The 26514-nt window shown below is 54.5% G+C and overlaps 1 protein-coding gene across 2 annotated transcripts in view; it reads right to left on the bottom strand.

Moving 5' to 3' along the window:
- The window catches only part of COL2A1 (collagen type II alpha 1 chain), a 31676-nt gene extending 9196 nt beyond the window's left edge, over positions 1 to 22480 (bottom strand). The window contains exons 1-36 of one of the 2 annotated variants that reach the window (XM_058558402.1): positions 22241 to 22480; positions 17941 to 18147; positions 16469 to 16485; positions 16205 to 16237; positions 16071 to 16103; positions 15919 to 15972; positions 15700 to 15801; positions 14628 to 14705; positions 13953 to 13997; positions 13801 to 13854; positions 13347 to 13400; positions 12541 to 12594; positions 12079 to 12132; positions 11898 to 11951; positions 11544 to 11588; positions 10947 to 11000; positions 8250 to 8294; positions 7717 to 7770; positions 6117 to 6215; positions 5788 to 5832; positions 5598 to 5696; positions 5372 to 5425; positions 4864 to 4971; positions 4435 to 4488; positions 4247 to 4345; positions 4044 to 4097; positions 3494 to 3592; positions 3064 to 3117; positions 2677 to 2730; positions 2248 to 2301; positions 1969 to 2022; positions 1689 to 1733; positions 1384 to 1482; positions 1052 to 1159; positions 679 to 732; positions 305 to 358 (exon numbers count right to left, since the gene is read on the bottom strand). In XM_058558402.1, the coding sequence (XP_058414385.1) occupies positions 305 to 358; positions 679 to 732; positions 1052 to 1159; positions 1384 to 1482; positions 1689 to 1733; positions 1969 to 2022; positions 2248 to 2301; positions 2677 to 2730; positions 3064 to 3117; positions 3494 to 3592; positions 4044 to 4097; positions 4247 to 4345; positions 4435 to 4488; positions 4864 to 4971; positions 5372 to 5425; positions 5598 to 5696; positions 5788 to 5832; positions 6117 to 6215; positions 7717 to 7770; positions 8250 to 8294; positions 10947 to 11000; positions 11544 to 11588; positions 11898 to 11951; positions 12079 to 12132; positions 12541 to 12594; positions 13347 to 13400; positions 13801 to 13854; positions 13953 to 13997; positions 14628 to 14705; positions 15700 to 15801; positions 15919 to 15972; positions 16071 to 16103; positions 16205 to 16237; positions 16469 to 16485; positions 17941 to 18147; positions 22241 to 22325 (2409 nt within the window). In that variant the 5' untranslated portion in view covers positions 22326 to 22480. The remainder of the gene's footprint in view (positions 1 to 304; positions 359 to 678; positions 733 to 1051; positions 1160 to 1383; positions 1483 to 1688; positions 1734 to 1968; positions 2023 to 2247; positions 2302 to 2676; positions 2731 to 3063; positions 3118 to 3493; positions 3593 to 4043; positions 4098 to 4246; positions 4346 to 4434; positions 4489 to 4863; positions 4972 to 5371; positions 5426 to 5597; positions 5697 to 5787; positions 5833 to 6116; positions 6216 to 7716; positions 7771 to 8249; positions 8295 to 10946; positions 11001 to 11543; positions 11589 to 11897; positions 11952 to 12078; positions 12133 to 12540; positions 12595 to 13346; positions 13401 to 13800; positions 13855 to 13952; positions 13998 to 14627; positions 14706 to 15699; positions 15802 to 15918; positions 15973 to 16070; positions 16104 to 16204; positions 16238 to 16468; positions 16486 to 17940; positions 18148 to 22240) is intronic. The other variant, XM_058558403.1, reaches the window with a different exon arrangement.
- Positions 22481 to 26514: the final 4034 nt, after the last annotated feature.

Raw genomic sequence — 26514 nt, 5'->3', positions numbered from 1 at the left:
ATGCCCGGGGGCTCTGGGTCCCCCACAGCCTGTCTCCTCCTTTTTGCTCCAGCCCACGGCTGCACCCTCCTCAGGGCCTCTGCTGGACGCACTTCTACCCGCAGTCCAACTGCTCCACTGGACAGGGCACAGCCAGTGACTTTGCTTCTAAGAAGACCCCCGCCCTTCACTCCTCACAGCCCCCAGTGGGCGGGAGGGTGACAGTTGTTGAGTGAGGAGAAGAAATAGCAGCCTTTGGCAGGAGATGAGAGGGAGGCTTGATGGGGGAGGCGAGGGAGAGAGAGGAAAGGGAACCAAGACTCACCTTCTCACCATTGGCACCAGCTGGGCCAGGGGGGCCAATGGGACCAGTCAGACCCTGGGGAAGGAGAAGGCGGAGGTGAGGGAGGCAGGGGGAGTCAGGGCCCGGGACTTGGAGCCCAGCAGGGACTTTGGGGCCCCACCCCCAATGGACCTTGGTGCCTCCTCCCAGAGCCCCCAGAACTCCCTGTCACTCTGTGGCCCCCTGGTTTGACAGGGAAGTCCCTGCGGTTGCCAACCCATACAACTGAGATAGGACCAGAGGCCGCACTCACACACTGCCCCTCTCTCCCCTGAGTGCAGAGCTGGAGACCATGGGGTCCCCCGCATCTGTCCCCATCCCAGTCCCCGAGGAGCCTGCAACCAGCATTCACTTACTCGTCCACCATCCTTCCCGGGGGCTCCCTCAGGGCCTTTCTCACCAACATCACCCTGTGGGATAGAGAAAAAGGGCCACCTCAGGGGGCCATTCAAAGACCCCCTTTGCCAGCTCAGTCTCACCCTGGCCAGGGCTCCAGGCAGAGCTCAGATCCAGGCCAAGTGGGACTTGCTGGGGTCTCAGGAGTAATAGGAGTGAGACGGAGGGGAGCGGAGGGGGAGGATGGCATTAAAAGGCAAACAGAGAGCTTTGGAGGGAGGTCTCCAAGTTCCTCAAGCGGGGTAACTGGGAACTCTCCTCCAGGTCCCGCGGGGAGAGGGTGGGGGCAGGGAAGTATGGCTCTGGAGAAGGCACGGTCAACTCAGTACTTACTCTGTCTCCCTTGGGCCCAGCGATACCAGCTGCTCCCCTCTCACCGGGCATCCCCTGCAGACCTGGAGGGCCCTGAGCCCCAGGCGGGCCAGCTGGGCCGGCTGCGCCCTGTGGGGGAAGAAGGAGTCTGTGGTGGGCAGCACCTCCCCCAGGACCCACGTGCCCCCTTTCCTACCCTTCCTCCTCTGCCCACACCTCCTTTCTGTCTCGTCTTCCACACCTCCCTCCTTCTATCTTCATTCCTCCTGAGCCCCCTCCTCTTTCTCCTCCTCCTCCCTCAACAGGGCCTCCCAGGCCCACCCAGAAGACCAAGCAGGACCCGCCTCACTTACTTTGGGACCATCAGTGCCAGGAGTGCCTGGGAGGCCACGGGCGCCCTGGAGGCCCTGGGCACCGGGAGAGCCACGTTCACCTGGGAAACCTCGTTCACCCTGCAGCAGAGACACCAAGGAGCAATCAGGCAAGAGATGGGGCGGAGGCCCAGGGAGAGAGGAGGAGCAGTGAGAAGCAAGGAGGTGGGGAGCAGAGTGAGACCCCAGGACCCAGGGCAGCTGTGCTGCTGGGACGCACTGGCAGAACTGCACAGGGAGAAAGCAGGCCCAAGGAGACCACCAGAAATGGCCAATAGGACACTCACCCTGGGACCCACGAGGCCAGGGGCTCCAGCTTCTCCAGGAACGCCCTGAAGAACAAAAATGGATGTGAGAGAGCGAAGGCTCGTATGTCACAGAGCCTTGGCTGAGCATCTCTCCCACTGAGGGCTGAGCTCAGACTGTCTTCTGCGGAGAGTTGGGATGTGGGTCCTGGACATTCCCAGGCCTCCCGGGCTCCTCGTGCCCTCCTGCCCTTGTCTCCTGGGCATCAGAATAGATCTTCCCATCTAAACAGGTTGCAGGTTCAAAGAGCCCCATACTCACCTGGTCACCTGGTTTTCCACCTTCACCTGGGGGACCAGGAGGGCCCGGAAGTCCCTAGAAGCCAAAGGGGCATGCATTAGGAAAGGACTGAGTTTGTTGTCCCCAGCCACCAGGGAGGCCCGGCACAGGGGCACAGGGCTACAGCCAGGAGTGCAGGGAAGCCTCGTTCTCCAGGTCCCTCTCAAGAGGGGTGGGCCCTCGCCCACGGTGCCTGCTGCTGCCCCGCGGAGCCCTGGGTGTGGAAAGGGACTGAAGAGAAAGCCCAGTCCAGTCACCTACCTGGAACCCAGATGGCCCAGGAGCACCCTGCTCGCCTCGTTCACCAGCAGGTCCCTGCAGAAGGAAACAAAGGTGAGGTGAGCCAGTGCCCAGAGAATCTGAGAGCCTCCGCTGGAGGGGCCTGGGGCGGCCAGCAGGAGGGCGGGGCAGACAGCTTCCCGCCATCTTCCTGCATCACCCAAGCAAAGTGTACGTGCATGCGTGCGTGCCTCACTGTTCTCCCACCAATGACCTGACCCCTGACAACCGGGGTGGCCACACTGCCTCCTGGGACACCTTGCCTCAGCTCAGGCTGGTCAGGTGTCCTGGATCAGCCCAGATCCACAGCCGCCTGTCAGCTCCACTATTGGGTGGCCTGAAGTCTCCCCACCTCCATCCCACCAAGCCCCTGCCCACAGGGCCACCTGGAAAAGCTGGGCAGGTACTTACAGCGGGTCCAGGGGGTCCTGCAGCACCTGTCTCACCATCTTTGCCAGGAAGACCCTAGTGGGGAGAGAAAAGGGTGGTGTAAGGACACACTTTTCTTCAGTTCCGCAGACCCCTAGGGCTAGGCAGGTGCACTTTGTGGCCCAGAGTTTCCAGACCTCCGCCACCCCCCACCAAACCCCATTTCCACCCATCCTCCCTAAGTCTTTCTCAGCATGGGAGGCTTCCTCATCTCCCTGTGTGGACTCCCAAAGAGCCCAGAGTAGCACAGGCTCAGCCACAGGCATCCACACTGCCAACTAGGGACCCCAGGAGCATGCCAGAGGGATGCCTCTCCCCTCGCAGATGTCCAGCCAACACCGGGTCACAGGCAGTGGGGAGGGTACTTACTCTCAGACCAGGAGCACCAGGCAGTCCCTTCTCACCAGCTTTGCCAGGCTCACCCTGGAGGACAGAGTGCAGGACCATGAGGTGGAGGGTTTTGGTGGGAGTGGGGAGTAGAGCAGGCTGGGGAGACTGGGGCTTGGGACCACAGCAAAGACTAAAGCCGAGTATCAACACCTTCTCTTATGCTCAGAGGTGTGACAGCACTGCCCCATGGGACAATGTCATGGCTGAGATGTCCTGAGGCTCTAAGGAGCCCTGGGTCTCCCCAGACCACATGCACCCCTGAGGGACATGGAGGCCCGAGCTGCCCATGGCACCAGGGGTCCCACTCATCACTACCCTTGGGTTAACTATTCAGGAGCCAGGCCTTTCCCAGGGGCAGGGAGGGAGGAAGCACCGTGTGGAGGGAATGGAAGGGCAGGTTGTTACTTACATTGGCACCTTTGGGGCCAGGGAAACCCATGACACCAGGCTGCCCACGAGCCCCCTGAGGACCGGGAGGTCCAGGGCGACCATCTTCACCAGGGGCTCCCTGAAAGAGAGGACATCACTCTCAGAACAGAGACACTCTGACCACATTCGTCCATCCGATATCTATTAAGTGTCTGCTATGCGGCTGGCACAGGGCTAGACACCGGCCAGACACACAGCGTGGGACTGACCAAGGTTGCAGCCAGCAGCCCACACCACACACATGGACCCCATCGGCGACAAGGCACTGCTTAGCTTAGAAGTTTTCCCCCTGAAAGTGCACACCAGGCTTTGTCTTCCCCCCAAGGAAAGGCCCAAATACGCAAGGGGGTGGCATTTCCAGAGCTCACAGCCCCAGCATAGGCCACACCGGCCCCAGTAACTAGCATCTATCCCCCTCTCCAATTCTCAAGATTCACAGGCTGCCCCCACCCAATTCCTGTCTCTCTTCCCACCTGCCTCCCCAAGGATATCCTCCCACCCCTCCCAACAACCCCAGATGATGGACTTACAGAAGGACCGACTTTGCCTTGAGGACCAGCATCACCAGGGCGACCAGTGAGACCCTTTTGTTCAGGAGGGAGAAGAGGATGGGGTCAGGGCAGGCCCCAGTACCTCCCAATCCTGGCAGCACAGGGTTGGAGGCAGCAGGTAGGGAAGGGCAAGAGGGGGCTGCTCAGAGTCAGAAGCCGAGGGCAAAAGCAGCTCTACTTACCCGGGCTCCAGGAAGGCCCGGCTCGCCAGGACGGCCAGGGTCACCATTGGCTCCCTTGGGGCCAGCAAGGCCGCTAGGCCCTCGCTCTCCAGGGGCTCCCTATACAACAGGAGGCAGGGGGTCAGTGCGAGGCCATTTGACCAGGGATGCAGGAAGGGACGGACCCCAGTCCCTCTTCCCCCGCTCACCTTGGGACCAGCCAGACCATCTTGACCTGGGAAACCACGGTTGCCAGGAGCACCCTAGGAAGAAGTGGGGAGGAGAGGTAGCAACTTAGAATGGCCCCTGACGCCGCCATGGCTGCAGAGAGCCTAGCCAGGGTCCAGGGTGTCCATCCCACCAACCCACCAACCCACCAACCATGATTTCTGTGGAGCAGTAGCTACAGCTCTCAAGATTCTGAGAGATTAACTCCTTGGGCCTGTCCCCACCTTCCTGGGAAGGAGCTCAAACTGTTTCACGTCATCCCGGGGGTGGGATCACAAGTAAGGAGAAGGTGAGAGAAGTGGAGTGTGGTGTCCAGAAGCCCACAGGACTTGGCAGAACACAGAGCCACAGGTCTCGGCTTCCATCTCGAGGTCACACCCAGTGAAAGCGGGGACTCTTCGCCCACTTACTCTTTCTCCAGGGGGACCGACGGGCCCAGCACCACCAGGCTCTCCGCGGGCACCTCGTTTCCCTTCTTCACCAGCAGGACCAGGGGCTCCTTGGGGCCCGGCAGGGCCCTGAGAACCAACACGAAAGAGAAAGAGGGTGAGTCTTCACCTGGCCCTGGGGCAAGCGCTGGCCCCGGGTGTGGAGGAAGTGGCCTCGGCAATTGCTTCAGGGCTGGGGGACTTGGGGAAGGGAGGCCATACAGGGTCAGCTGGGGAAGAGCAGAGGTGGCCCAGAGGGAAGAGAGTGTGTGAAATTCACATTGTTCAAACCGGCGAAGCTGGAGACGGGAGCTGGAGCTGCACCAGCTTCTCAGCCCTGTCACGTCGCCTTCTCTGGGCACAGCCCAAGAGGTCTCAGACTGGGGGCTGGGGCTACAGGGGAGGCGGGCAGTGGGCGGGGGACGGCCCTGGGCCGGCAGAGCAGCAGCGTGGAAAGACAAGGGCTGGTCTCACGGTGGGGGATACTCACAGGTTCTCCCTTGGGGCCTTGTTCGCCTTTGAAGCCAGCAATACCAGGTTCACCCTTGACAAAGAGAGAGGCAGGGTCTCACACTGGGTTCTCTCCATGGCCTGGCCCCCACCTCCAGAAACCCTTCAAGACGCCCACTGAGGACACTGGCGAGCACAGGAAGGAGGGAGGGCAGGGTTTGACTCCAGCGGTGTCCCTGGGACTTGGGTTCACTCTGGGCTCTTACCGTCTGACCTTTCGGGCCCAGAGGACCAGTAGCACCTTGAGGGCCGGGTGGACCACGGGGCCCAGGAAAGCCGGGAGCACCAGCAATGCCAGGAGCACCCTGTGAGTGTGAGCAGAAGAGAGGGGCATGAGGAGGGGGGCGGGGAAGGACCTACCCCACCTGGAGGAGCCAAGGCCAGGGCGACACTCACAGCAGATCCTTTGGCTCCAGGAATTCCGTCAGTTCCAGGGTTACCCTGAAAAAGGAGATGGCATCGTTATAAAATGAGCAGCAAAGAATAAATCCCAGCCACCGCTGAGCCCTCCCCACAGTTGTCCATTACAGGCACAGTCCCACTGGATGTTTCCAGGGGAGGACTGGAGACGGAGGGAGACTTGTCTCTAGAGATGAGGGGGCAGGCGTTGAGTCAGGATGAAGGTCTGGTGATTGGGGTCCACTTCCCTCACAGCTAAGCACAGAGGCAAGAGCGCCAAGGCCACAGACCCCAGACCCTTCAGGCCAAAGAGAAGCTGCACTTACAGCGGCACCCGCAGGCCCGGGGGACCCAGGAGTACCAGGTTCACCACGAGGACCTTGAGCACCTTCAGGACCACGAGCACCAGTGGGGCCAGCTTCACCCTGGGAAGAGACAAGGAGGAATGGAATGAAGAGAAGACAGGGGGACGCGGACCTCTTGTGGGCCAGCAACAGTTCAGGGTGAACTGCAGGCATGCACCAAAACGTATAGCTGCGTTATACGCATGCACCCACCCTGCATGTGAGCACACCTGTCCCCACACTTGTTCCCACACAGGCCGCGTGACTGAGCTCGCCCACCTGATGACTTCCTCCCTCTGCCTCCTCTACTCTCCATCTCCTGCCTACACCGTACACCACCTCACGCAAAAGCACAGTTACATGCTACAGCAACGGGCATCGTGCTGGCCCCGTCAGCACCAACAGGAAAGCCTGTGCTGGAGGATCCTGCCAGCCTAACGTCGTGGTGAGATGGACAGACGGCTGAGATGGGCAGGCACCTCTACCTCCCCTGTCTGCACCTAGTCTCTCTTTTACTGAGGAAATGGGGGCTCTTGAGCATCTTGCTCAGGGCACCACTCCGCTTGTGCCTGGTGATGTGTGCACACTGCGGCCCCAGGCTCTGGCCCAAGCCCGTCTAAAGTGAGGCAGAGAGCCAGGGTGAAAACAAGCTAGGACAAGCACCCCGACTCTGCTTCCCCAGGCTATGACTGCTGTCCAGCGCTCCTCGGCTTCTGTCACCCCCCACCCCCCAAAATGGCATCTGCTTTTACTTTCATTTTTTCCTGAAAGTACAACTGGCTGAGACCTGGGCTCTCTGAATGGCAGAGTCCCAGTGGAGGACGGCTGACCTGGAGGGAGGGCAGGGCCTCCTCAGGTTTCCTCTCAGAACATTCCTGCTTCACTTCTGTAATTATTATTTTCTAAATGTCAGGCCCCCGCACCTTCCGCTGTCCCTCTTCACAATGGGTCTCCTTCACCCTGCTCCCAGGGCCTCAGACACTGTCTGGTTGCCATGGAAACCCCCAGGAGGGGAAAGGCAACCTGATGCCAGTGACCACATGGAGGCTCCTTATTCATCTCCTGGAGGCAGTGGGAGAGAATTCCCAGGGACGCGTGCATTGGAACCCCTCCTGGGCCACAGGAGCCTTTCCCTGAACTGGCTGCCCTCCCACTGGCCTCTATTAATGCTCGGAAGAACTCTATTAACACAGCTTGGAAGAGCCAAGCCCCCCAAATGAAGCAGGGGAGAGGGGGAAGCATGGAACCGGCTCCTTGCCCACTTCCCTCCAACTCTCTTCTGGGTCTAGCATCTGCTGACTCTGCCTGCTTTCGGTTCCTGGTCTCTGCTCCCTCCCAGGGCTCCGGTGTCTCCCCATCTTTTTCTGCCTTTCCCCACTCTGAAGCTATAACTGTACCCCCAGCGTTTTATCATTCCATCTTACTTTCTCTTCCAGCTGGTGACTCTGCGAAATGCCTGGCTCTCTCCCTGGCCTCCATGAGAGCAAGAGCCGGTGGGGGTGGGAGACTCAGAAGGGAAGGGGGCAATCAGCAAGGGTTATGGGGAAAAGGGGGTTCCTGAGTCGACCAGCAGGGCACGTACCTTGGCACCGGGAGCACCAGGGAATCCAGGACCACCAGCAGGACCCACGGGACCCTGCAGGAAGAAAGAGAGTGGAGAGGTCAATGTGGTTTCTGCAGAATCTCTCCAGCCTCCAAAGTGAGCCACCCCCACATCTCACACTCCTTCCCACCTCTGAACTGATTTTGCTCTACATCCATTGTGGCTGAAAACCCCTGGATGAAAACTGTCCCCACTGCCAGTGTCCTCAAGCCTGGTTTCCCATGGCAAAGCAAGTTTCTGACCCTAGACATGGTGAGAAGTAGATGATTCTTTCACTTCCCTCTCTGTCTGTCCCTCCTCAAAAAAACTGAGAAAAGCGAACCATTACTTCAAAGCTTGTTATCAACGTGCTCGCATAATATTGAAAGATTATTCTTCCTCCTGTCCAGTAGAAGTCAGAGCACTGCTGTGGTTACACTGGATAAACGCTGCAGACCTCACTGCGCTGCTGAATGAGACTCAAGTAAACCTGCCGAGGATGAGGATGAGGATGAGGATGAGGATGAACTTACCGGAGGCCCTGCAGGGCCTGGTTGACCGTCATTGCCCCGGGCACCCTGTGAGCGAGGAGAAGGAAGCAGCCATGAGAGGCGCCCACATGTCCAGTCCCTCCCTGCCCACAGCCCACCCACACAGAAAACGTGGGCACCACGTGCCCGGGGTGCCCCAGGGCTGAGCATGAGGCTGGTGAGGTGTGAGCTACGGGACAGCCCCTCTGGAGGGAGTGGCCACAGACCCCCTCCATGGTGGCTTCCAGAACAGGTGCTCTGGGGCAGCAGTGGGCTTGTTCTCAGCTTAAACGAAGCTTGGGTAATTTCTAACCTTCCGTTTAGACCCCAAATATCCCCAACTCCAAGGCCGAGTTATCATTTAAAGACAGTGAATTGGGCCAAACGAAAATGAAACAGCCAAGCAGCCCCCCTAACTCAGTTCCTCCGGCCTGCTCACAGTGGGAAGTACTGTCATGGCCTGGTTAACCTCCTTGGTTAAGGCTTGGTTAACCTCCTTGGTTAAGGCCTCCCCTTGGTTAACTCAAAGATGCCTCTGCGCTCTGCCCCCACCCCTCTGCCGCCCCCACAACCTGCTCCTAAGGAAAACAAAGATGCCCGCAGGATGGCTGCTGCCAACCCAGGAAGAGGCTCCACAATGGGGACAGGGCGCTGGGCATGGACCCAGGACCATATCTGAGCTTGTGCCCCTGAGCCTCCTTACACAGAAAGGCAGGGCTGCCCGTTCTTTCTCTACAGGACTTGAGCTTTGACAATTTTTCCCCCAGGTTTGTGGTGAGCATTCCCAACTTTCTCTCTCAAGCCCCTCAGGGCCTAAGAAACTTCTACTCAAACTCTGGGAACCATCAGGCCAGGTGGAGCTGGGCCTGGCACCTGGTCCTTGGCAGGGGACTGGAGAGGCCACAAGGAGTGCTTTCCCCAGCTGAACCCCTCCCGCCTCCTCTGCCTCTCCTCGGAAGCTGAAGACGAAGGATGCTTTAGGGGGAGCTCCTGTTTTAAATAAGGCTCAAATCCTCTTTCTGGCTACGGTCCATTTCTCCTGCCTGAGACTCTCCAGATTGGCATTAAACAGGAAAGCAAGAGAAGACTTAGAAGAAAATGTCAGAGGGAATATAAAGCCTCAGCATTGGCCAGAGCCCCTCTGGGCTGGCCTGGCTGCTTCTAGAAGCTCTGGAGCACCCTCCCTCCAGGGGTTGGCCAGCGGAGAGGCCCGGGACTGGGCATGAGCGAAGGGGAGCAGCCGTGCTGCTGTGACAGGCCAGAGCTGGGCTGGCATCCATGGCTCTCCCTGCAGGAAGGCTGGGGAGAGGGCACAGTCTGGCCCAAGGGGGGCCCGTGACCACAGCAGGTGAGGCCGGCCCAGCCCGGACCCCGGCCCAGCCTTGGCACCAGGCCTGCACTTGAAACTACGTCACATTGTCAACCTTCTACACCAAATCCTATGCACAGCCTGCCAGCCTGACTACCATGGGGACAGGAACCAGCACAGAGGACCAAGAAGGGTCCACTGTGCTCAGGAAGGAGGGAGAACAGAGCAGGGGACACAGCTCGTCTTTGCCCCTCACGGGGCACGGCCACCATGGCTCCAAGCCTGGCCAAAAAGCCACAAGCCAGGTCCCTCTAATCTGCAGAAGTAGCAGTGTTTCTTGGCAGGCCCAGCACTCTCTAATCCCTTCACACAAAGTGACCCGGGGACAAGGCACTTCAGCAGCTCTGGCTGACAAATGGGGGTCGAGGCCGCCTGTTATTTCACGGATCTGCTTTTGAGGGAAATTTCTGCCAAACAGATACATTATCTGGAAAGCAACACAACTGAGTAAAGCTGATTTACTTTGGCCAGCCTTGCGAGGACCTGTGAGGAGGGGCCTCAGAGCCTGGGCGGCTGGGATATGAAATCAACAGAAGGCATAATCTTTCTTAAACATGCTTTCATCACATCACTCGCCTGACCAAGCGCCTACAAGGGCTCTCTACTGCCAGAGATCAGACCTAAACACCTGCACCCTCCATCGGCTGCAAATCCCCACGCTCTGAATTTCCCACATGAACGAGAGGCCACCGGAGTCTGAGGCTGCAAAGCATTGTTTGTCTAAAGTTATTTAACCTTTCTGTGCCTCAGTTTCTTCTTCTCTAAAACGGGGAGAATAACAGAATCTACCTCAGAGGATTTGAGGGAGGATTAGATGAGACAAAGATATAAGGTATTAAATATAGGAAGTGCCCGTGAGATGGTGGCCCCTAGCATTACATCATAGTATCACCAGCAGCAACAGTGGTGTCAAGTACAAAGGCCCCGTGAGTCGATGCTAGACTGTATAGTTTTCTACAAACTTCTAGTCTTCCAGAAAGAACAAAAGGTGGCACAGTACTGTAGCCAATTTAAGTCTGTCCATAAATTAAAACTGGATTGACCGGGGAGTGGGTTGCAGCTGTTAAGGGGATTACCTGAATAATCCAGACTGGTTAAGACAGAGTCCTGCCCTCACTAACCAACCCTCCCACAGGCCCCCTCTCCTTCAACTGTGCAGACAGAGCCCGGAATTTGTGACGGGCACACTCAGAGGGAATCCTTGGGGATGACGACACTCTATACCTCATGGGGTTGTTTTGAGGGTCAAGCAAAATAATCCTATATGAAAATGCCTTGTAAACTGTAAAGTCCTGGGCAATTGGTGACTTTTGGCCTTGTCAATTACTCACTGCAGCGCCAGCAGGGCCAGTCCGTCCTCTCTCACCAGGCAGGCCGCGGGGACCCTGGAACACACACCAGGACAGCACAAGCATGAGTTGGCTCAATGACACACTGCACCATCACTTCAACCTGCATGCCCTTCCAGGACACGGGAGGGGAGGGAGCATGTACGCGCCCAGGAGGCTATGGTGCCGATGTCCCTGACTCTGCCTTCCTGACTCGTCCAGGACTCCTCCTCCACACTGAAGGTTTTTCTGCCCGGGCAGAACACGCAGATGCTCCTGTAGTTACCTACCGGGAGCCTTGTTACAGGCACACCTTGCTTCTTGCAATAGATGAGCTCCCCGAAATGTTGAGAATAAACAGACTTTTTAAAAATTGAAGCCCACCTTAAGGGTGTTAACAGGGCTATTTCAAGAATGTGTTAGTGAAAACTTGAACAAATCATCTATTTGATACATTTCACTCTTTTCTCATAATTGGATCAAATCTACAAAACAGAATATCTACTTTGCACAAAGGGAGCAGCGGTGTTCACAGTGGAGCCCGTTGCTAGGCTGTAGGAGGCGTCTGGAGGTCCTCCGGGGGGTGATGCTCATACTCACCATTGGGCCCGGAGAACCGTTCTCACCCGGGGCTCCACTCTCACCCTGGAAAAGAGATGCACAGGGTCAGTGACTGGGACCCCGTTGCCAGCCCCCAGAAAACTGCCAAGGAAGAAGCTGAAAGCTCTGGTCATCTCAGCTAGCACTGACGCCCCTAAACTTCGGTTCTGTGAGGGACATTTCCCGAGCTCTCCAGGCCTGCTGTTCATCCATCAGGATGCAGGACTGGGTATTCCCAACCAAAGCTGCTCTGCTGTCCTAACTCCACTAAGCACAAGAGCATCTCCTTGACTAGAAAGAGGGCCCCTCATTGTCTCCCTCCATCCCCCACCCCCTGTGCTTCTTGGGCCTTACCTTCACACCTGGAGCACCAGCTTCTCCCTTAGCACCATCCAGACCTGGGTAACCCTAGGGGACAAGAGAAAATGTCCATTCACAGTCCTGGGGAACCTGAATAGGAAGATTCATGCCCCCAAATGCTTTTCTCTCCCCTAGGCATTCCATTCCTTCCAACACCCTCACCCATGATACGTACCCTGTGACCTTTGACGCCAGGAAGGCCTGGGGTTCCTGGGAAGCCACGAGCACCCTGCAATCCAAAGAGGAGATGTTCAGGGCCCAGAGCAGGAGAGCCAGGTAGAGGCTGCCCTGCGCTGCCACGGAGCCTTTAGAGCCAGCTCCCCAAGGCTGCCCGGGAGCAGGCAAGGAGCCCAGCACGGGGACAGCTCTTTCAGTGCCTCCCAGGATCCCCTCCTGCGCCTCACCCCACCTTATGCAAAGTGGGTGTAAACAGCAACAGCCCAGCCTCCCCCGTGGGCCTGTGTTAGCATCAGGAATGTGATCATCAGCAGGAAGGCGTGAGGATGCAGGGACTGTTGGAATTTCATTTTAGAAGTGAGCTCACTGAACTGGATGAGCTGGTGTGAGGCCACCGCCTTGGTTGCAAGGAAGGAGACTCTGGGAATGAGGTTCGAAGCTGGGAAAGGTGGGGCTTTACCTGAGGGCCGGGAGGGCCTCTTTCACCAGATTTTCCAGGCTTTCCAGCTTCACCCTGAAGGGAGAGAGATGTGCCTCAGCATCCTCGGAAGACACGTTAGCATAGCTGGCACACTCCAAAACAGCATCTCTCCTCCCAGCCCTCCATGCCTTTTGCCCACTTGCTTCCTCATCTCCCTCATCTCCTTCAGATTCCAGACTTCCCTGAACGCCTTTCCTGGGTCATCATGTATTCTTTCGGACAGACGCATGTTGCATGGGCAAGATACTCCGTCCCCACGACCTCCAGCTCCCCCAGTGGGCTTTCCCTCTCCTCTCCTCAGCTCTGCTGACTGGGCTAGTGCTCCCTAACCTCCAGAGACTTCTACTGTCTAACGCCATTCATAAGCACAGCTCCAGCGCCAACTCTTGTCTCTCTGCTCGTTTGCATCCTTTACAGACATCCTGACTCGGGCTGAGCTTTTCCTCGCTCATTTACAATTGAGATAATGTTGGGCTGTTGAGCGTTGCTTTCTTTGTTTTTCCTTCTCTACATCTTTCCCCTTGTGTTTTCCCTCTCCCTTCTCTCATTTCTCAATTTCCCTTCCTGGAGCTAATGATGTCTTAATTATTTCCCTTCCCAACGGGTCCAAAGCCATCCCCAGGGCACCTGCAAGCTAAGTTGCAAGTGGGAATGTAGATGGTAGACAGAGTCCATGTCTCTGCTGGGCCAAGCCAAGAGCACTTCCACCTCCCTGCCCTGGCACAAACCCTCTCCAGGCCCTTTCAAATAAGGCAGCCCTCATCTGATGGCTCAGGTATACTCACATCATCACCAGGTTTTCCAGGGGGGCCAGGAGGACCACGGGGACCCATGGGACCCTACAAACAAAGCAAGAGAGTTTAAGAGATGGTTGGAGGGGGAAGACACCTAGTCAGTGGACAAAACTTTGGGACTGTAGCTTTAGGAAGCTAGTTTCCCTATAAAGAAGAAAGATGGAAAAAATCCACTTAGTGCTGAGAGAGAGCAAAGGTGCAGAGCAGATCATAGTGGGAGGCACAGAGAGCACAGGCCGGGGTGACCCAGAAAGGAGACAGTTAGGACAGAGTTCCTGGTGGTTCTTGCCACCTTTGGTTCTGTCAGAGTTCCCAGAAGTGACATCTGGATTTCCTCTGGGCCCCCTACTGTAGGAAAGCACTGGGGAGGTGACAGTACTGGGGTCTGAGTGGTACATCACTGGAGGCTCCCCAGGAGGAGGGCAGGGCCGGCGCTGGTACTCACAGAGACGCCGGGTTCCCCAGGTTCACCAGGGTTGCCTTGAAATCCTTGAGGTCCCTAAAACGTAAAGTGAGGACACCAGGTTAACTCGCACAAACTGACACGAGAGAACTTGAGAGCATCTGCAGCACCAAGAGGAAAGACTCAGTACTTACGGGAGCACCAGCAGGGCCTGGAGGTCCTCGCGGTCCCATGGGGCCCTGCATTGAAACAGAAAATGAGGAGGTTTACTGGAAACGCTTCACCAGTGGCCTCCAGTGTGCCACCTCCTCCCAGCCAACAGCCCAGACAAAGGACAAGGAGTTATTCTGTGGGCAGGGGGCCTACCGTGGCTGCTCCCTCTCATTTCCCACTCCCCATGCAATAATCTATTTTTATTTATAGGCACCGTTTGGACGGAGAAGCTGGCCTTGCTTTCTCCTGGACAGCAGCCATGTTTACTAAAGTCTGAGTTTCATTTAGCATGTGCCAAGTCGGAGCTGCAGGGCTGAGATTTCCTGCTGGAAGTCTTGTGGATGCTGGAGAACAGTGGCTGCTCTCTGCATTCTTCAGTTCTCCTTCCAAGAGCAATAGCAACTGGTCTTCTAACAGATCAGCCTATATGCATCTCTCCATCCTCATTCTTCTTAGTCACTCCAGTGCATCATGAAACTGGCATCCATCGCCACTAAAAACTAAATGCTTTGGGCTAACTAAATAGGAGGTTACATAGCCAATAGAGAAGGGCCGCTCTAAGCAATTAACTGGGAAGTGAGGTTGTCAGGTTCTCTGGCTCAGCTAAGGGCCACATCCTGCCATTTTGGCTGCAAAAAACTGGTGTCTTTTCTTACCATTGGTCCTTGCATTACTCCCAACTGGGCGCCACCAGCCTTCTCATCAAATCCTCCAGCCATCTGGGCAGCGAAGTTCTGCAAGTAAACCCAACAACCTTAGGAGCTCGAGAGGCCTGAGGTTTTTCCTACTTGGCTAGGTAAGCTATATCTGGACAGAAAAAAAAACTCTACTTAGATAAACTCCAATTGTTAGAGATTAACCTGGCATTGATTAGAATTACCAATGATTTCTGAAAAATAGTTTTGGAAATGTGTTATTAGATGAGAGTGACAGAATCATTTCCTTGGAAGATAGGTATTATTTGAAAGAGTATCAATTACTTGCATTTCACTTTATGAAATTATTTTTTTAATTCTAAAATATTAAATACATTATTTAACATATATTGAGAAATATAATTAAAACATCACTTTTAAGGTGTTATTTTAAATTTTCCAAGACTTTATATGTCCAGCCTTAAAAGACTAAAATCAACAGTCTTGAAATATTTTAGCATGGGATGTAGCAGGTGTCTATGAGCCATTTTAAGTTTAAAAATTTAAAACACAGCAAACATCAAAATGGCAAACCTGCAAAAACTGGGCAATAATGAAATTTGTTGATTGGTTTGATTCCAAAAGTGACTTTAGCCCCACACCTTCACTCAGTGGGGCTCTTTCATGAGAATGAATAGTTACTTGGAATGTACTTGGCAAGGACCAAGATTAAATGTCTTCCAAGGACAGTGGTCACTCTTCTTCTAGCGAACTACAAGTGCCCAATCATCCTCTCCCCCAGCCCCCACACCCACTCCCAAGAATCAACCACACAGTACAGACGCCAGGGGGCCAGGTAACTCAAGACTTTCCTTGCAGAAACCCAGTGAGGGAAAAAAGTCAGCCCTTAGAGCCACAGTCTCACACCTAGTATGTGATTCCACTAAATTATAGGCCTGGGGGAGAAGCCTGTGGGCAGGCTACGTACACACTGCTGGCAGCCCTCAGAGCCAGCCAGGTAAGTGTGAATAGCAATTTAGAAGCCACATTTCCGGAGGGACAGCCTGAAGGAAGGGGATGTAAGGATACTTACTCCACCAAGGCCAGGGGGGCCAGGGGGACCAGGAGGACCAGGGGGGCCAGGATTTCCAGGGGTCCCAGGCTCTCCATCTCTGCCACGAGGTCCAGGGGCACCCTTGGCAGAAAGAGAAAAAGGCAGCAATGTGAAGCAGTCATCCACAGGCGGCCCTTGAGGAGGTGGTCAGGCACATGGGGGGTCTACAGGGTCGGGCAGCACTGTTTCTCCACTCACTTTTTCTCCTTTGTCACCACGATCACCTCTGGGTCCTTGTTCACCTGCAGGTCCCTGAAGGTGAAGAAAATATTGAGACGACAGCAAGACCAGGGGCTTGCAGATCAGTACCTCAAGGAAGGGATGGAGGAAGGGATTTCTCCCTTTCTTACCTGGGGTCCAGGAGGTCCTTTGGGTCCTACAACCTGTGAGAGAGAGACCCACAGCATGGCGGTTAGAGGGAACCCAAGGAAAGGACCCAGGCGGAGGAGTAGATGCAACGTGGGGTGAGATGATTTGTACTTACATCCTTGATGTCTCCAGGTTCTCCTTTCTGTCCCTGAAACACGACACATTTTCAGGATTGAGCCGAGCAAGCCCACCAAGCCCCAAGCCCCAAACCCTGCCCAGGGGCCCAATGTCCAGGTGCCCTCTGAACCAGACTCTATTGATGCCTAAAAACTCATAGGCTGGGTGAGCACAGCGTTGCTTCCAAGGAAGGAAATATAAAGGCAAAAGCAAAAAAGAAAAAACTAAAAACAACCCCAAAAGACAAAAAGCAAACCCTCACCTTTGGTCCTGGCTGCCCTGTAAGCGGAAAAAACAGAAAAGAATGTAAGATTCGAGAGATGGATAAGTACAAGTTCTTGTCACTCAAACACTCTTTAAGGGATCAAACAAAGAAAAAGACAAAACCAGAGAAGGAGGCAGCTTCCTGTTACTCCATGGAACCCCTCTATTGGGGTGTTAGAGTCACTGGGGTCCTGGGGTTGCTGAGGTCCCAGGAGGAATGGAGATGACCCAGACTTTGTTATTCAAAAAGCAGTTAACATGCAAAAGAATGGAGCAGAGTGAAGGCTCAAGATCTAATCAGCCACGGAGAAAGAAGGCACCAGAAACTGCCAGAAGTTTCAGTCTCTTCTTTCCCCCACAGGGTAGGAGACCCTTCCCGCAGCCCAAGCCCTCCCAGCAGAAGAGTTAGGTGGTTAGAAAGGTCTTACATTCTAGCTGGGTCTCCTTGAAGCAAGCACAGAAAAACAGCAGGACATAAGAGTTATAAAGGGCATTGCAGCCCATGCCATCCCAAATCAGTAACCCCTTCCCCCTTTGTAACAGCAACACAGGAAAGGCAATCAGCACTTCACTCACAGAGGGCCTCCCAGAAATGGTCTGGGGGTCTGGACCTTAAAAGCAGCTTTCCAGTATTGGTGAAGTGTTCAGGAAAGGCAACTTCTGGCTTCCTTTTCAACTGCCCTCTTTACTTGAGCAGGATGGGAACAGTGAGGGCCACCCAAGAGGCCTAGACATGTGTCCCCACCCACCCTGCAGGGGACAGGGCACATATGTGCATGCTGGGCAGGTCACTTGCACAAATGTTATCCACCAGCACTGATTCTAGCTGGGAGGTAATAAGTACCCACCAGAGCACAGGCACGCGGGGCCCTGTCCCAGCCCCTCTCCACCCTTCACCACTAGAACTCCCAGAGCCCAGCTCCTCCTTCTCCCATTGCCTTGCTTCTTAACTGGCAGTCAACTCCACAAAAGGAAAGTGCCACCAATGTTCCACATCTCGAGGAGGGAGCCTGCCCTCTCGCTCTCCCCGCTAGCTGCCAGAGGTTTCTCCACACTGAAAACCTGAAAACTATATATTTAAAGGTCTTCCATGGAGAAGACAAGGTGTGGTAATAGAGGAGGAATTAATCTGTGGTTTGGCCGGATGCAGCATTTGATCTCCATTGTGGCTCTAGTAATTTCTAGGGATGATTCCAGAGAGGATACTTTTGTGGAATCACATCTGTCCTTCCGTGTGTCTTGGAAGCGTATTTTTGGGAGGTGTTAGGGAGGAAGGACCCCTCTACTGTCTCAGGCTCACTCAGTTTCAACCCATAAGCGAGAAGTAGCCTTTCCTTCAGCCTCAGCTGCTGGAGTCCCATGGATAACCAGGCCCTCTGCTTGGCAGAGACCACCAGCATCCATGGGAGGGCATTTGCTGCACCTGCAAGTAATTTATTTATGTGGAACAGGAAATAAATAAATTACGACCACTGGTAGTGGCGAGGTCAGTTGAGCAGATGGGGCAGCACTCTCCGAAGGGGGTCTCGGGGCTGAGGCAGTCTTTCATGTCTTCACAGATTATGTCGTCGCAGAGGACAGTCCCAGTGTCACAGACACAGATCCGGCAGGGCTCGGGCTTCCACACATCCTTATCATTATACCTCTGCCCGTCCTGCACACAGCTGCCAGGCTTCTCTGCACCGAGGGTGGGGCAGGGGAAGCAGAGAGTGATGGGAAGGAGAGGGTGGGTAGCCATAAGAGAAAAAGAAAAAGAGGTTGCAGTCAACTTGACATAATTCAAATGCTGAAGAATGTGGGCTCGGGCCACTGGAACATAGAGAACTTGAAAATTATTTTTCTAAGACATCATTCATTCTTCCACATATGCAACAAATACTCATTGTGCGCCTTGCACTATGCCATCTATTCACCAGAGAAAATCCCGACCCAGCAATGAAGGTGAGGGGTGGCTACTGTACCATATTCTCTTCATGCATCCAGCGTGGGGGAGACCTGATAATGGGGGGGCAGGTTAGGGTGGGAGCAGGAGGAGATGAGACTCTGAATGGGAACTGGGGGACTGTAAAGATAGAGGAGAGGAGAACATGGAGAGACCCCTAGGGCAGGAACAGAGGCCTTCTTTTTTCTGCCTTCCTCTAGGAATTATGGGATTTACTAAATACAACTGACAGCTAAAATTCAGAAGGCATGTAGAAAATTCTACCCACAAAAATTAGAACCTATAAACAGCCAGGCTCCAAAAGTGGATATATGAGGGCGGGGGTTGGTGTAAGTAGGGGCTATTAGAATTAGGATCTTGTCCCGTGCTTTAAACCATATTAGGGTTAGGACCAATTTGGGGAGGAGGATAGGTCCATTCAAACAATACACTTGGGACCCAAGCAGGCTAATAAAATGCCTTGGGAGGCAAGCAAGACCAAAGGGCCCCCAGTGCTGACCTCCAGCTGTAGCTCTTCCTGGAGAGACCCTGCCTCCATCTGAAGACGACACCCCAACTTGAGGGGGGGCAGGGGGCTTTGATGCCTGGCCTGGGCTAAGATTAGCCAGTCCAGGCCTGGTCTCCTCCAAGAATGCAGACAGAGAACGCACGGACTAGTGCCTCTCCACAAGCGCCCTGCCGTCTGGAATTCACCCTGCAAAGGAAACCTGTGCTGACAAGAGCGCTCCAGAGAGGCCAAGGGCTAAAGAGGCCGCACCACGTGCCAGAGAGCGCCCAGCGCTGTTTTTCTCATCAAAATCTCCAAAGCAGTGGCAGCTGCAGAGCATGAATAATAGGAAAGAGCCACAAACCAGGTGGGCGGAGAAGAAACGAACATAGAGAACTTGAAAATTATTTTTTTTAAGATATCATTCATTCTTTAAGGAAATCTAAAGATAAACCATTCTTTTTTCTTTTCCACTAGAAGAAATCCACTGAGCCTTTAGGCAAGATAATCGCGGGGAGGGGAGGGGGATCCAAGGGTACGTACAGACGCTGCTGGACACACCCATCGCTAGAATAGCTGGAGTTGTAGACAGCAGGCGGCGAGGAAGGAGAAGGAGGAGAGGTTAATGGCCTCCCGTCTCGGCTAAGGAAGAGCCCACCCTCACCCAAGAGGGCCCAGAGTGGAAAGAGAGGAAAATGCTGGGAGAGGCGGGTGTACCCCGAATGCGGATCGGGTTTCCCTTGGAAGGGCGGCCCTGGGATGCGCGAGCGCAGGGGCGGGGCCAGGCAGCGCTGGGTGTGAGAGCCGCTGGGTGATTCTTTGTGGCTGCGGCTCTGGACACGGCTCGCCCACAGACACTGAGAGGGTGAAAAGTGGGATTAAATGACTGCCCCAGAAAGGAGCCAGCACCGTAACCGGATCCCCTAGGTGTGGACGGAGGAGGCCAGCACCACCATAATTGCAGTTCCAAACGGCTGCCGATAGCATCCCGGCGCGCCTGATCGGGTTCCGCTCATTACCGCAGCGCCGCATAAGCGATTCTTTGTAGCAGGCCAATTAAAAAGTTACCTCTTTCGGGGAACTGTTTTGCTTCGCCGCCGCTTTGCGCAGGGCTGGAGCCCGGGAGGTGGCGGCGGGCGGGCACAGGGGGGCATTGTGGGAGAGGGGGTCAGGGAGTCCGGGGGAACCCACTGGACCTCGCCTCTCATGAATGGGGCTTTTCTCGAGCGCACACAGAGCCCGATTCACAGGTCTCCGCAAGGAACCAGTTTAAATAAATACGGGCAGCATTTCAGCCCCATCTGGAAGCCATCGCTGCCAATCTCCCAACGCAAACAAGCCTCACAAAGGAGGATTGAGGTCTCTCCCCTGAGCTGAGGGGCACTGTCGGAGGCGAGGGCTGTGGAATGCAGATGTGGGTCAAAGCCGCCGCCGCCAGTAAGTTTCTCAACCTCGTGGAAAGATGGGGAGGAGGGGCGTGCCCGAGCTCTAGGTTTCGGACATTCCTGACGTCCACGCAGACTGCGCCTTTCCGCACGTCACGTCTTTGGGTCCGCTGACCCGAGGGAAGGGTTTACGGAGCTGGGATGCGCCGAGGCGCAAAGTCGGCCACTCCGATGCACTCTCCCTGGGGAGGAGGAGCGACTGGAAGATTTGGGCCCTAGAAACTGTGGAATTCATTCCCTCCCGAGAAAGCTGCGGCGATGAGAGCGCGCTGCCACTTAAGTGAGCGCCTCTAATACCAGATGGAGAATTCGAGAATTATTTTAGAATCACCTAGCTAATTCCATTGCGCACTAAGGCAGAGGTCAGTCAAGAAGACAGCTTTGGGGATGTATTCATGCAAATTTAGGACAAAAAGTCCTAGCTGGGGCCACTAATAGACACACCATATTCCAACAAGTGTCCGTGAGCGCGCCGCCAGCTTAGCGCAGCACCCGAGGACCGGCCAGAATCTCCTGCCCCGGGCTCCTTGCGGCTGCGCCGCGGGCTCTAGTCCTGCCCCCATCGGAGTCAGCAGCTCTAATGAACGGAAATTCTCCCGGGCCCGCAGCCTTCCAAACCGTCTCTGGAGACAGCCTGGTGGCAGGCGAGACCGCATAGAGCCTCGTCGGCAGAGGGACTTTAATTCCTCCCGCCCCCCCAAAAAAGTTTCCCTGCGATTGATTTACAATCTGTAACATACAAAGACAGGGCTAGAATCCCAGCCGTAGGAAACGTGTCCAAACACGTGGAAAAAAAAAAATCCTCTCTACCTAATACACTTTCCAGGCTTCGTTTGTCCTGAATATAATCCCAGACAGTGGGACTTTACCAAAGGAGGCGATGGAAAGGTGCGTTCCGAATCGCCTTTGGACCACACTGTAAAACTGCCATCTCTAACTATATTCAGTTGAAATAGTTACAGCAATCGACCAACCGTGCTCCCTTCCCCTGCTACACACACACACACACACACACACACAGCCCGCAGCCCAGCTCGTTGAGTTTCAGAAACTTAGAAAAGCTACTCAATCACAGTACCTCGCGGGCTTAGGGGGAAAGACCGCGGGGAGGGGGCGCTATTTTCCGGGGCGTTTGTAAAGCACAATCTAGTTGGAATGTTATCGCCTTTCAGATGGCCTCTCCTACGGGAAGTTTCTGTCCCCTTTAGAGGCTGGGGGAAAGCCGAGATGCGAACGGGGGCTGCACCTTGCTCCTGGGCCAGCCGGGAGGGGGAGGAGAGGTGCTGAGGTCTCAGAGCGCCTCTCGGAAGCCTTTCTTCGTGGCCTCGGATTTCAGCCCACCAGTTTCAGAGCATGTCCTTTGTCTAACTCCTCTTTGAACCCTCCCCCACCCCCCCCCACCCCCAGTCACCAACCCTTGGACACGACTGCGAAGTCAGTCCCTTGGCGCTTGCTCGCTCCTTCGCTCCTGCTCTTTCTCTCCTACTTCTCCTAAGATCGATGGGCCACGACCTGCTTTGCCGAACTCCAAGTGCTTCGGCAAGGCGAGTTGTGTGCGTGTGCGCCTAATTATCAACGCGGGTGGAAAAGAGCGCGCTTAATCAGTGCGCAAAACTCTCTGACTCTACACTTTGCATGTCTAATATTCCTGCGCAACGCAGGGACCTGAAAATGCCTCCAACAGCGACCTGCACGGAGGACGCTGGGACAGAGCCCCTGACTTGCAGCACTCCGCTCGGTGAGCTCCTGCGCATCATGCGCCCAAGTCTCGACGCGCTGTGACCCCGGGAGCCGCTCTAACCGGGACCCGCGGGCTCCACAGCGGAAGAGGGCCTGGGAGGAGATTGCTGAGGGACGGCACGGAAGGGTGGCAGGCAGGGGCGGTGGGCCACTTACGGACATCCTGGCCGTGACACCGAAGGACAGCGGCGACGAGCAGCGTCAGCAGCACCAACGTCTGGGGAGCCCCGAGGCGTATCATGGCTCACTGCGGGGCCTGCAGCGAGGCGGCAGGAGCACGGCGTGGGTCCGGGTCTCTACCGCGCCTTCATGCAGGAGGCTCTTGGAGCAGGAGGAGGAGGCAGGAGACCCGGCAGCCCAGCAGCGCTCTGCGTCTTCTCCCTGCTGCGGTGCCCGTTATATGCGCCCGGCCCCTCTCGACACTGGCGAACTCGCGCTAACCGCGGGCGGCCCCCGGCCCCCCGCGGGGCTGTAACCTGAGACCCCGCCCCCAGAGCCCGCCCAGGCCCAGCCAGAGCCCGCACCTGCCTGGGCCGGACCCCCCTCTCAGCTAGCCCTGCTTCCCGCCCCCCACCCTAGTGTGCCGAGTGGCCTGATCGGGCGGGGCGCAGAGACGGCCCCTGTCCTCCCCCCACCCGGGGCTGCGGCGCTGCCCCCTCGACCACAGGCGGGAAGGGGGGCCTCCGGGCCCTCGGCTCGGAGTTCTGCCCGGATTGGAGGGGCGGGGGCTGTTTGCAGAGGCGCAGGCCGCGAGCCCTAGACCGTGGACGGAAAAGACTCGGGAGGGAGGAGGGAAAGTGGTAGGAAGGAGCACGGGGGAGGGAGGGGGGGGTCACTGCGTTGGGCCCTTGGGCGGAGGTGGGGGTGTAGGGCGCACGGGGAGCCCTCGAAGGTGTCTGGAGTCCTAATCTTGGAGGCTGCAAGCAAGGCCAGGTTTGGGGGTTGCCCCGACCTATCGTACCTGGCCCCGGGGCTCCCACCTGAAGGCTCAGAACGACAGCCCCCAACCCCTCCCCCATTCAGCTATGCGATGAAAGAGCCTCCTCTGGAGCCTCGGCAGACGTCGGCCCGAGCCGATCGCCAGGAAAGGGGCCAGTGTGTTCCAGCACAGAGGGAGACCTGTGTGAAGGTGCGGGGGGCGGGGGCAGGTCTTGGGAAGGGGGCTCGAGGAGTCACAGAAGACGGAGGGAGCCGAGACTAAACCGTGCACGCTGCCGAGGTGGCGGACTGTCTAGTTCTAGGCTCAGACGTGGTGTCTGCTCTTCCTGGCCCGGGTCCGGAGTCCCGGGGGGAGTGGGCGCAGCCGGCCCGGGTTGAGCAGCTCTGGCCGGGGAGCGAGGAGGCTCGTCCAGCTGGACCGAGTTCTGTGAGCCAGGGGAGAAGCCAGAATTTCCTAATTGGCCCCTTGGCCCTCCGCTTCCCACCTCACCTCACCTTCCCCCGGTGAGCGCCCTCTGGCACCCTGACCCAAACTCTGCCTTGTCCCCAGGGCTTGGCTGTGCTCCTCTCTTGGCTTTTGGTGTCTCCTTTGATACCAGGAGGAACAGCCCCCAAACAGACCTTCTTCCTTTTGAGGAGATGGTGTTCTATCCCTGAGAATTGTAAGGTCCCCCAAAGAAGTTTAGGCAAAACGCAAAGTTTCATGAAACTCAGAATTTGTGTCTGACTTAACCAGAGCTCCCCTCTCCAGGAGTGGGGTTTCTGTAGCATTTTCCTCCTGGAAGCTGAGGGCACTTGAAGAAGCTGCTTCTACCACCCAGGCTACAGGCTTCCACAGGGGACTCTGGGCTTCCCCTCCCCCTTCCCATCCCCTCATGCTGTGAAACTTCTCAGAGTAGAGACTGGAGCTCCCAGTGTGCAGAACTAAACTTCTGTGCAACTGTGCTGGCTGGAAAGGGAAAGAACCACCATTGTTTAAAGAGACATCTCCACATCTTGTCCAGGTTAGATGGCGGTGGGTGAAGGATTAAACCACTGGTTCCAACTTCTTCTCTACCTGCCATGGGCCTCTCCTGGCTCTTTTCCCATATGCCTGTTCAAGGCTTTGCACCAAGCTCTGAGCCTTTGCCCAGCCCTCGCCTCTGCCAGGAGAAAGCTGGTCTCAAGGTAGCAGTATCCCATGCTCTCCCTGGGGCCATGGTCCTATCTTCTCCGCCTGGAAGGTGGAATGACCAACTCTCACACATTTCTCAAGACCCTCTGGGATAAAACGCCTCTGAGAAGCCTTCCTTGACATCTCTAGAACACAATGTCGCTGCTTTTCTGAATCTGTCTGGCATTTATAGCCTGTATCCACAATTATGCTCTGAGCTACATACTTTTTTGTGTGGTTTGCATTTTTCCCCCTTGTATTCGTTGGTCTTATCTTACTGAGGCTGGCAGTTCCTTGCTGACAAGAACAGTGCCTAGCACAATTTTAGCACACAGGAAGATTTAGCTAAACCCCTGTGGACTAATGCATTTAGATGCAAAATAATGATTCATTTTATGATATGAGCAATACATAGGCAGCTATAAAGTTTGCATTCATACAATTGACTTCAAATACAAGTGACCATAAAAATTCAACTGAAAAAAAGAGTTTTGCTGAAAACACTAAGATGTATAAAAAATTTTGAAGCCTATTTTAAAGTGATCTAGTTCAGTGGGCAGCAAAGTGATGCCTACTTCTGTTGCTCAGTTGCCCTTGACTTCATCCTTTACCTGATTCATCTTTGCCAGAGAACTGAATCAACATATAAGAGCTCTGGATTCCTTCCAGTAATCCTGGTTCATCCGTGAATACAAAGTTCAGTTCTCCACTCCCTGTGGAAAAAAAGTTTTTTCATCAGAGGTGAGAATTGACAAAAGCAAAATAAAATTTAAATTGGCAAAGCCAAAATAAACTATGGAAATTATTTAAATTCTAAGGTCAACTAAACACCAGTATTAATATTTTACCCATCTATGAATCCAAACAACTACAATTTTTAAACCTCTAATTTGTGACTCAGATTGGAATTGAATCTATATGTGGCTAAAAAAAAAAAAAAAAAATCACTGATTTGGAGATTATTTATCCAGCAATCTCACCAACCAGAACACAGCCAAGAAACTGAAAAGGGGAAATAAACCTGAGTTGGGGGAGCAACGCCGCTCAGAATTCTGAGCAGCCAAAATATATGTTACTATGTACTAAAGCTTATGCATCTTGTGCATAGTAGAGTCCCTTACTCTGTGTCTATTAACTCCTAGTTTAGATATTGTATTAACAGGTAGTGTCATCTGACCTCTCCAACTAGATGCAGAAAAATAGAGGTAAGATAGCAGAGCAGTTGTTGGATAAAAACACAATAAGAACAGCAAGAAGGGACAGTGAGAGAGGAGCTAGAGAAGCAATATGAAGTTGACCCAATGAATAAAAAACGTGGTAGCCTAGGGCCAATAGAGCAGGGGTCAATAGCTCTCCAGTCCTCAGTGGTTCCAAGGAGTATCTTGGTTTATGGCATCTGCTGCAGTCCCTGTGGTTCATAATGATGAACTTAAATGTCCAAGAAAATGTCAATTTAAGTTTAATATGGTCTCTTCAAGGAGACAGGGAAATATGTATTCCATCTGAGAAAGGGGTCCATTAAACATAATGAAAATAAATATTCATTCACTTAATGGAAAAATGTTATATCTTATGTACATGTTATCTATCTATCTATCTATATGTATATAACATATATAAATCTTATATATATTTTAGATAGATGAGGAAGCACTGCAATTTATAGAACTGTAGGACAGGAATCAAAGATCTGCTGTTTTCCCCACTTGGTGGAAGAAGGGCATCATTGACTGAAGATGAAGGTCCCACGTGGTCTTCATCATTCACTTACACCTTTCAGTACAGCCTGCTTAGCAGTAGGTAGAACAGGTAGAAAGTAAACAGACACCATCAGTGTATCGACCCCAAGTCAGACCAACTCAGTGAGACAGATGGATTAAACCAGTCATTTTGTGTTGTGTAGACAAAATAACTGCTTCACTATTTTTCTCTCTTTTCTGGGGATATTAAATTTAGACTTATGTAGACATAGCCTTATTGGGAAAGATATTTGTAGGTGGGCTGTAAAGAAAAGATCTCTTTCTCCCTCTACACAAATCTCATTTAAAAATAGTGATAAAATGAGGAAGGATTCACATTCCAAAGAGCTAAGCCCAGTCCAAATATGGCAGGTGGTGAATGCTCACACTTCACCCAGCCTCCAGCCACACTTCACACAGATGGCCGTGGTGGAGGGAGCGCTCACCAGCTCACTCAGTGACATTCAGCTTCTGTTGGCTGGGCTCAGTTCAGACATCCTTTCAAGACATGTTTATGTTTTCCTTTGACATTTTTGGGGCAGAGTAACAGGATCAGGACTGTCCAGGATAGGGCTTCCAGATTATGGTGTACATTCCAT

This window comes from Diceros bicornis, chromosome 17, assembly GCF_020826845.1.
Source record: "Diceros bicornis minor isolate mBicDic1 chromosome 17, mDicBic1.mat.cur, whole genome shotgun sequence".
Taxonomy (NCBI): Eukaryota; Metazoa; Chordata; class Mammalia; order Perissodactyla; family Rhinocerotidae; genus Diceros; species Diceros bicornis.
This window is presented reverse-complemented; position numbering and strand designations above follow the sequence as displayed.